At 39.5% G+C, this 9,779-nt stretch overlaps 1 protein-coding gene across 2 annotated transcripts in view; it reads right to left on the bottom strand.

The window, feature by feature from the left end:
* Window positions 1-253: 253 nt before the first annotated feature.
* Window positions 254-9,779, bottom strand: part of LOC101858399 (keratin, type I cytoskeletal 9) — a 31,367-nt gene continuing 21,841 nt past the window's right edge. For both annotated transcript variants that reach the window (XM_035969024.1, XM_005095538.3), the window contains exons 8-11: window positions 9,257-9,604; window positions 8,314-8,500; window positions 4,007-4,060; window positions 254-766 (exon numbers count right to left, since the gene is read on the bottom strand). In XM_035969024.1, coding sequence (XP_035824917.1) covers window positions 4,042-4,060; window positions 8,314-8,500; window positions 9,257-9,604 — 554 coding nt within the window. In that variant the 3' untranslated portion in view covers window positions 254-766; window positions 4,007-4,041. The remainder of the gene's footprint in view (window positions 767-4,006; window positions 4,061-8,313; window positions 8,501-9,256; window positions 9,605-9,779) is intronic.

Raw genomic sequence — 9,779 nt, 5'->3', positions numbered from 1 at the left:
ATGAGAGAAAAGGACGACAGATGTTCAATAGGAAAGATGAAAGAAGGAGCAAACCACACAAGAGCTCCCGTCAACCATCCACACTGACTGAAAAGTTAAGTATGCAGAGCATCTTGCAAAAGCATTTATATATAATGTAACCACACACACACACCAGACCTTTTGACTTCAACACCACACCACTGGCAACATACCCTTCCAGGTAAAACTCCACATTAAATTTTTTTTTTTAAAGCAACAAGAAAACAAACAGAAAATGTGAGCAGTCATTTATTTTCAGCCAAGTGCACCATTCCATTCATTGATTTTAACAAAAATGAGTGGGCGAAAAAAAGCAACACAAAAATAACACAAAAAAATGTCAATACATAAAATTCATGGAGACTTGAGCAGTCTGGTGAACTGATAGTAGGAGTGAAAATGTAATGGATGCAGCATCTGACTTCAAACAAATAATCCCATAACAGAAAAACATCTCTATGTGGTAAGTATTGCATGGCAAAGTTACTAGGAATGACGCTCCACTACCTTCTCATTGAGTAAATGAATCCACCCCAGCAACGTGGAACCTTAAGTTAGAAAATGTATGAGAATCTCTACTCATATATAAAAGGCAAAATAGTTTTTAAAAATAAATCAAATTACAACGTCAAGCTAACAAAAACAAAGAAAAAAAACCAACAGCATATTAAAAATTAATCCCATGGATCAAAAGTTCTAGAAAGGTCTGTATCTCTCAGTCACTCATCAAGCAACCATCATCTTCCTGCAAACAAAAAAGAAAATGAATTAACATTAGGACATAAATTTACTGCCACTGAAAATGTGCTAAACCACCTGCAGACATGACTTACATCACTGTGTGAAGCAGAGTCTACATCGAACTTACCTGTCAGAGTCAACCCTAGCTTCGCGGGATACAGCATTTCAGAAAACAGGAAAAGATACATTCGAGAACAGCTTGTACAATTTGCCATTCCCCCAACTGATATCTCTTCCATTGCTGCCTATATCGGTCAACCCGAAGTATGGATGAGTCAAACACATTTGCCTATCCTTGCCCTTAGTTTTACGTCACTTGCAACACAATGAGGTCATATAAGTGCCAGAGATTTGAATTAGAGGTGTTAAGAGAGAACAACAAACACAAAAAAGAAGGAGAGGAGATGACGTTTTATAAGACACGGCGCACCGGCAGTGGAATTTTAGTTGCCGCGGGGGGTTCCCCGCTGGGCGCCTTATCACATCGGGGTCACGGGGGTCAGCTCCCTGTCGCCGCTCTGTCTGGGCCGACCTAACTTTTGGTACTTTTCAACGTACAATTTAAGGTGTATCCTTGTATTTATGGCAATTCTCATTTAGTGCACCCAAAGCATGCATTTCTGCTCTTGAGATTAAAAAAAGAACGGACGTTGTAACCTGTCTGGTTATTTCGTTAGACGCGCTGGAGTCGGCAATGCTAAATTGTAATTTTTTTGGACTTGCGTGAATGAAAAAAAAATCAATATAAAAAAAAGGCATCGTCAAAATCTGTCGAACTTTTGGAACATGAACGACATAACATTGGTGCAGATACTCAGAAAAGATGGTATCTGCGCATATAATAGAAGGCTGTAATTTTACAATTTTATCCATCGGGCACACAATTCGCTATGAAGTAATTCCTCCAAATACAACTTTATGTGTCTAATATAATCGTGAATATTTGCATATTTTCTCGAAAGTTTATAAAAGTTACCATGTAGTTTCTTTATGACAAGTACAAATCGATTTTAGTGCTGGAATACATCTTCAACGTAGATCTAATATACGAACAGTATCCGTTACACTCCAGAAATTCCTTACTTTTCTTAAAACACTAAGTCTAGGTTTTGTAAGTTAACTGAATAATAGGGATGGCTTCTCGTAATTGGGTTATAAGAATAATTTCTTGCTTTCCAGGGACACTGAATCAGCACCAGACTTGTCCAGCTTTTTTTTCCGTTTCTATGACCATTTGCAATTATTGACAATGTGACTGATTTCTTTACATTCATAATTGTGTCCGCGCATATTTCCTACACAAAAACTAAGAATGAATGTTTTAGCTGTCATTATTTTTATTCCATACACGAAGTTTATCTCTACCCATGTATTTACACGATTTTGTGTTTTTTTAAATCGCTTATATTATATCTTTTTAGTTGTATGCAGGCTGCCACAGACACAGCACGATTCATGAACAAACGCAGAGTAACTTTCTCTTGTTTAATAGTAAAATAAGAGCTAACGATCGTCTTTAGTTTAAAAAATGTACATGTGCATCTTTCTTCTCTTATAACTTGACTATTACTACTCGCGCAGATTTAAGATTTCTCATGGTAAAAGACATGATATTCGTAGTCAGTTTAACACAGATTTTAGAGAGATCTGTCGAGCCTATTTTGAATTAACAATAATTTATTCATAAGTTTGTCACTAAAATAGGACAAATTGGGTACTCTACAAACACTTGTCTAGAACAAAAACTAAGGCACAGAAACTAACCATTCTAACGCAGAATAAATCTCAAGACATTGAGCTTTTAGTGCATCCGCGTAATGGTTTGCTATGTGGGATGGGGAAGAAATTATATCGTTTTAAACATAGTAAAAAAATGCAAACTTCCTAACCGACACCGGCAAAGTCGCTTCAGGGCTCATTAACCCCCTGACCCCGAGCCGGGGAGCTCCGGCGGGCTGCTGAGTCACGCGAACTAAAAGTAACAGAACCGGGCGAAAAGTGACGCCGTGAAGAAAGAAGGATCAAACCACACCACAACACCCGCCAATTGCCCACTGAGGTATCAATGCCAGACTACTTCATAAAATACTGTAAAACCCTGATCACTTTTAGTATAGTTTTAACAAGTGTTTTACGGCACTTGCAACATTATAAGGTCATATAAGAGCCGAAGATTAGATGTGTAACAAGAGAGTAACATACACAAAAAAGGAGGAGAGGTAAGAACGATAGATGTTTGATAACAAAGAAGGAGCAAACCACACCAGAGCACCCGCCAACCACTCATGATCACTTTTAATGCCTTACGTAACTTTACTTGTGAACCAAAGAAGTATGTACTCTTGGAGAATACATATCAGCGTTAGAATAAAAAAATAAAACTGGGTAAAAAGCCTATGGGAGGCATCGTGGTGAAATCAGACATTTTCCCACCAGTTCCGCATGAGCTATTGAAGTTACCAACCTTTGGCAGCCATTTTCTCACAATTTTTTTGGCTGAAACCAAGTGAACATACCTCTTTCAATCACAAATATCTTCACTTTTGCTCAAGATAGATGAATATTTTTTTCATAAAAACCAAGATAAAGGAACAAGCTTTGAGAAGATACCAATAACTCCACATGCACAAAAATTGACGAGTGCCTGATTCCACCGAGTCATGACATATACTGCAGTACTCATACAGGTGGCAGATAATAATATAACAGTTTTAACTACAATAATATATATTTTTTAAAATATTAGTTTCTGTGTCCCTATCGACACAAGTTAAGACCATTTAGGAGGCAGGCTTCGTCCCTGCCAGTCAGAGATAACCCAGGCTGAGACGGATACTATGTCCCAGCTGAAAGGGTGAGATATTCGATAAAAAATTCCCCTCACACAAGAACTGAACACAGGTCTCATGTGTGTAACGGTGAAGTGCTTAATCGCTTCAGTTTTGAGTTTTAGGGCACATGCGTTACAAATAGTTCAAATAAGTGCCGAAGATCAGAGGTGTTCCTAGAGAGTAATTAGGAGTAACGTGCAAAGAAAAGGAGGAAAGATGAGGATGATAAATTAGTGGATGTTTGATTGGAAAGAAATCATAAACCACACCAAGACACCCACCAACCACCATCTACCTAATCGTCGCTACACCAAAGACACCAGTCAACTGCATTTAAAAAGAATGTGAATTCACTCTTTTAAACAATCTGCAAGTACATCAACATCACAAATAGAAAGAAACAACAATCTCACCGTATCTCTTCGGAAGTCAAGTTCAACCGGCTCACTCACCAGCCACCATAACCCCTGTGCAAAGAAAATAGAAAAAAAGAAATCATAAGAAAAGATGAAAAAAGAAATCATAAGAAAAGGTACAAAAATTGATGTTTATAACCTTCCTTGGATACTTTACTTTAGATGATGTGATACTGATGTCAGAACAAGACAGGGAACAACCATACAACTTACAGCCTAAATCCAACATCAAGCTACCAGAAAGGAGAACAACCCTATCAGACTACATGTCAAATTTATTTAACCTTATCTGCACGCCTGGCGGTCATTTTATACCCCCAGGGTTGTATTCTTCGCATTTTTAGAATACTTCTAGTACGAAGATCAAATGAAACTTTCAGTATTTCTCAAAAGATCATTTTGACAGACTGCTATGCAAAGCGCACCGATCGGATTAACGAGTAAATTTCCTCTTTGGAAAGTGGTAGCACAGAGTTCCCCACATCATATGGATACGATATGTAAACAAGATGTACAGATAGGATTAATAGTGCAACACCATAGGTATTCCCCCCCCCCCCCCTCCCTTACAGTAGAGCTGGATCCCACAGCCCCAGTGTGATTGACATTAGTTTTTTTTCTCAAAACCTATTTCCCACATGGACTGTTGGAGCATCAACATGTGCCAGTGCAACGACCGTATTTGAATTTCAGGATGACTTTGAAGCTGCAAAAACCCAAAGTATCTCCAAATGGACCCACATTCCATCCAAAGTGTCCATTGATTTCAATAGAGAGATTTTCATCCAACTACAGAGCAAATATTCAGAATGCTTTATGCATTATGCTTTAAACTAAACCTGCCATTACTAACCATTAAAAGAAATGGAAGGGCTCCAGAAGTGAAGTCATCACAAACCACCACAAAATGCAAATGATGTTTGTTTTAGCAGAGACGCCAACCACAGAAAACCAAAAGGAGTATTGGGAAATTTGAAAATGTGTATTTTCAGGGGAAAAATGTGTATTCTCCACGACTGACCGACCAACCAGTAAAATGTTCAATATTTCCTGAAAAAATTTACTAGCTCAACAGCTCGAAAAAGGGAGCACACACGCCTACAATAAACATGTATCCAGTCAACAACATGTAGTGTTCAATGTCGTACTGGGGTCTTGCTTGACTTAAGTATTTCAGTCTGTTATAATATTTTCCTCTCATTATTATTATAAAAAAATTAATCCTGTTTTGAGCGTTCGGAAGGGCCTAGAACAAGAACTTCAATTATCAAGAACCAGGCAGGGTGTCATGATTCATATTATGAACTGACAGACTCAAATTAATGCTCAAACTCAGAGAAGAGCAATAACTTGAATGGCTAAAGTAAACCCGTGCACTGTTAGAGTTGTAACAACTGTATGAGGGCAAGATGCAGTGACACTGAAAATCTGTCCGTCTTGAACAGAAAGCTACAACATATACTGTAGGTATAATTTACTATCACCCATCCAATGACACGCGAACATTCTATTTCAATAACACAGACTTTCAAAGTATGAAGGGTCCCGATTCCGCACATGGCCTGCACTAACGCGCGCTTTGCAGAGAGCTCTAATCAAAATTCTGAAATTTGCCTCCAAGTTTTTGTCCTCTGGTGTTGCCTTCACACCTCCTCCCCCCCCCCCCCTTGAGTGTATTTTAAAAAATCAATAATCCCCCCGTAGTCCTATACTTCGCAACGCCGTTACTCCCACCAAACACGGTCTTTGCCCACACGATGCCGCATTTATTAATGACGCGAATAGGCGCAGGTTCATTGACCGGTCACGATGGCGAGCCCGACAATCTAAAAACGAAAAAAAATCGGACAACGCTTGTATTTTCTTTTCTTTTTTTCCTACAAGTGACAGCACAGAGACGAGTTCGAGAAATTTTATTTGCACGGCAACACAGCGTTTACACTGCACAACCTGGATGTCAAAAATAAGTTGTGTTATCAGTCTACCGCTGGCAAACTTCTAGGTGGTAACGAAAGCGAAAGTAGATCTTGATTTTCCCAATCAAGCCTCGGTGTCATATACACTTCCGTCTGCCGCCTTAGCCGCCTGTTCGCGTGAAAGTGAAATGTACTCTCGGAGGAGGAAACGCTAAACGAAATATAATATCACAATCGCGACCGGCAAAAATGAACTTACCGACCTTATTGGACTTGGTTTTCAAATATTCCAGTTCCGCGATACTGATACTATTTTGACAAAAGATGGGACTTGAGATAATTAGGTTTACTCGCACAAACTGGATCTCGTATTTTTCGCATTCCAGTACGCGTATTTTTTCATGAAAAGTCGTATTCGCGTATTTTCAGAAAAAAATCGCACTAAAATACGTAAAATCGTACTGGTTGGCATCTCTGTTCTAGTTAACACTTCACTGTACTTGCAACTGGAGGTAGGACTGTACCATGACATGAAGGTAACTTTCAGCAGAGGGGGGACCCAATGTACCAAGACAACTTCTATTTCTTAAAAAGAATACAAAAATCCAATCCTGGCAAGCCAACATTTGTGTGTGTGCCTGGTGAAAGGGACCACATGTCGCATTTTCTCAATTCGAGATATCAGGCTTCAAAGGTCAAAAATAGAATTTTTGACAAAAACGAAGTTCCATTAAAAATGGATTCTTCAGCCATTGATTTATTGATATTTACAAGGATTTGGGTTATTTTGACTTTAAAAATACATTTTAAAAGGTGTTTTTTAACCCGAGGTATATTGCATAATCCCAAAAAATGCGTGAGGAAACTGGCTTTCAGGGTAAACACTGCGGATGGTTTCTCTTGTCCATTCATAAAGTCGACCCAATCACATTGCATACTAAAATTTAGGTCATTCTCTCTGCTCTCCAATGGCAGGTAGTGCGCATGAATATCTAGAACATGTACACAAAGCGAAACTTTGCACATCCATACCCTTTTGTTTCTTTGGAGAACAAACTTGTACCGCCTATTTCTGCCCTGAGCAAACCGTATTTCTTGAAATTCCTGTTCAATGTGGTGGTGAATTTGTTTTGAAGACGTAATATAAACACTTTGAAGCTGTTCTTTTATTGAAGAGCTGCTTTTTAAAGTTAGTTTGTGAGAAGCGACTGTGTTGTCAGGTCGTCTCGAAGCACAACAACACGGCGGAGATGCCAGCTGTTACTACTACCGGTACTGTTAGTAGTAGATCTAGTACTAGATCTAGATCTAGTACTGCTATTCGTGAGCAGGAAATTGTGTCTCTTCTCAATTCTCTTAGACGCATTGGAATGTCAGAATGGCAACTGAAGAAGACATTAGAGATGTAATATGCGATTATTTCGTTTCTGGCGTCGATTTGGAAGAAGAGGAAGAAGAGGAAGAAGATGAGTTCGATCTGTGGTGCCATCGCCAGTTCCAGACCCCGCATTTGAAGCAGAACCGAGCGAAGTAGGTAAAGATTAACAACAACAAAAACAACAGTGATAATAAAAATACATTTAGATTAAGCAAACTAATAATTATTTATTATAATGATAATTAATAGTAACAATTATCATTACGCTGTTCTTTCTTGATAAACCTAGATCTAGATCTAGATTTAGTTTAGATCTAGCTTACTCATAGTAGTGCATTGTTTTCTTAATTCTAAATGTATGCAGAACAAAATTTCATTTATTTCCTGGGAGAGTCTGGGTTCTAAGATCTGGATATGTGGCAATCTTGTTAAGTGGGTAAGGAACAAAAAGTGTTCCTCTGACCCTGATGATTGATAGTGTTAAGTTCCCTAGTTACTGTGGTGAAGATACTTTTTTGCCTGTGTGTGTTGCAGGAGATGAAGGTGGAGGGAGGGGGGGTATAAAGTTTTTAAACAAAACAATAATAATTATGAACATGATTTAACAACATTATATTTCAGCAACAGCGAAACCTTTTTCCTAGAATGGTGACTTGTTATGAAAAAAGGGTGCTCTGTTTTTGTTTTTTCTGCAGAAACAAAGGTGAAACTTTAGAGCCGTTTTTCTCAAAACTTTGTTTCCGTACCCTGCCTTACAAAATCGCCCATATCTCAAAAACTACTGAAGATATCTTCAAAATTTAAAAAGCACATTGTTCAGAAATGAATTCTGTACAAGAAAATGCCAAAAAAAGGGATTTTTCAAAATGCGACATGTGGTCCCTTTCACCAGGCACACACACATTTACTTTTAAAATAAGACAATATAGTAAAAAAACAACCCCAACTAAACAAACAACCCGCCACTTGAACTTCATCTATAATTAAGCAGTACAAAACACCCGACTCACTTGCGTCCTCCCCCTCCACCACCACGACCACCTCTACGTCCGCCCCTCCAGCCTGCTCCTCCACCAGCGCCATAACCCATAGGCTCATCGCGAGGGTTCAACATCATCAGTTGGTTTTGAATGGTCTGGTTCAGCTGGGCTTGCATCATCATCATCTCTGCCGCCATGCCCTGGGTGTCCATGAGACCTGAATTTAGGGGAAGAACAATGTTTTTTAAGTGTTCCAATGACATAAAATCATTGGTTGGATAATGAGACAGAGAGGAGACCGTATGATGGCCCAAAAGAGATGGCTAGAAGAAAAAAATATACTATAAAAAAATATATAATATCAGATTTAAGCAAAATATGAAGGAGCAGATTATTAAAAATGAGGAAAACAGCACAAATTTTTAATTTAAAATACAAAGAATGCGTCTGGAAAGCAAGTGCCAAACAAATCTCTGCAGTACAACATGTGCAATGTTGAGTCTAGGAATAGACACACAAATTGCCAGCAGGATGGTTTAAGAGAGAGAGAGAGATCACTGGCAAACAGCCTTTCACTGTTGTAAGCCACATACTCTGCTCAAGTCTAGCCCCACCCATATTCCGATAACATAAATGATGCAAGAGGAATGAAACATTAAATCAAAAAGCACCTCCATAAGCGAGTAAGTAAGTCAGTAGAGATCTTAGGTGATGAACACTGTGTCCTCATGGTGAAACCAAGCTCTCATTAAAATAATAAATTCAAAGTAACCAGCATTTTTCCTCCCGTGATGGTCATTTTTTTTCCATTTTATTTCTTACAGGGCTAAATACCCCTTATGTCCATCTTAAAACACATTTCTTCAGAGCGAAAATTTAATTTCACATGCCCAAAAATTGATGAGCGCCTGATTCCACCATGTCACGACACATACAAGTAGCATACTAATCAGCTTGTGAGCCCTGTACTTACCCCCGCCCCCATAACCTCCTCGACCACCGCGGTGTCCAAAACCTGGCTCCATACCGAACCCTCCGCCAAACCCGCCACCGAATCGCCCTCCTCCACTGCCTGAGCGACGGTCCACCCAGTGGCCGCCACCACGTTTGGCAGGGGGCTCCCCGCGTCCTCGCTTGCCGCCACCAAAGTCCCGGCGTCGGTTGTCGGCACTCTTCTGCTGGAGGTGGAGGGTGCGCTTGAGGATGCGGGTGGTCTGGGCCTTGTCTCCCTTCCTCAGGTCAGAGCGATCGGCCGCCTCCACGGGGGCAACCTCCAGCTCTTCTAGACCAGTCACCGTCTTCTCTAGTTCCTCCTTGGTTTCTGTTGTGCACGAAACAAAAACAAAGACGTATGTTTCCCACTTCACAATACTTTCCCACTTATCAAAATGAGTGTGCTTCAAAGAACTTTCCCATTTAACAGAATGTGTGGAGTTCACAAAACTTTTATCACTAATCAAATAGTGAGCGCTTCACAAAACTTTACCACTTTCTCT

Source organism: Aplysia californica, unplaced genomic scaffold (assembly GCF_000002075.1).
Source record: "Aplysia californica isolate F4 #8 unplaced genomic scaffold, AplCal3.0 scaffold00106, whole genome shotgun sequence".
Lineage (NCBI taxonomy): Eukaryota > Metazoa > Mollusca > Gastropoda > Aplysiida > Aplysiidae > Aplysia > Aplysia californica.
The sequence above is the reverse complement of the archived record's forward strand: the minus strand, read 5'-3'. Positions and strand labels throughout refer to the sequence as shown.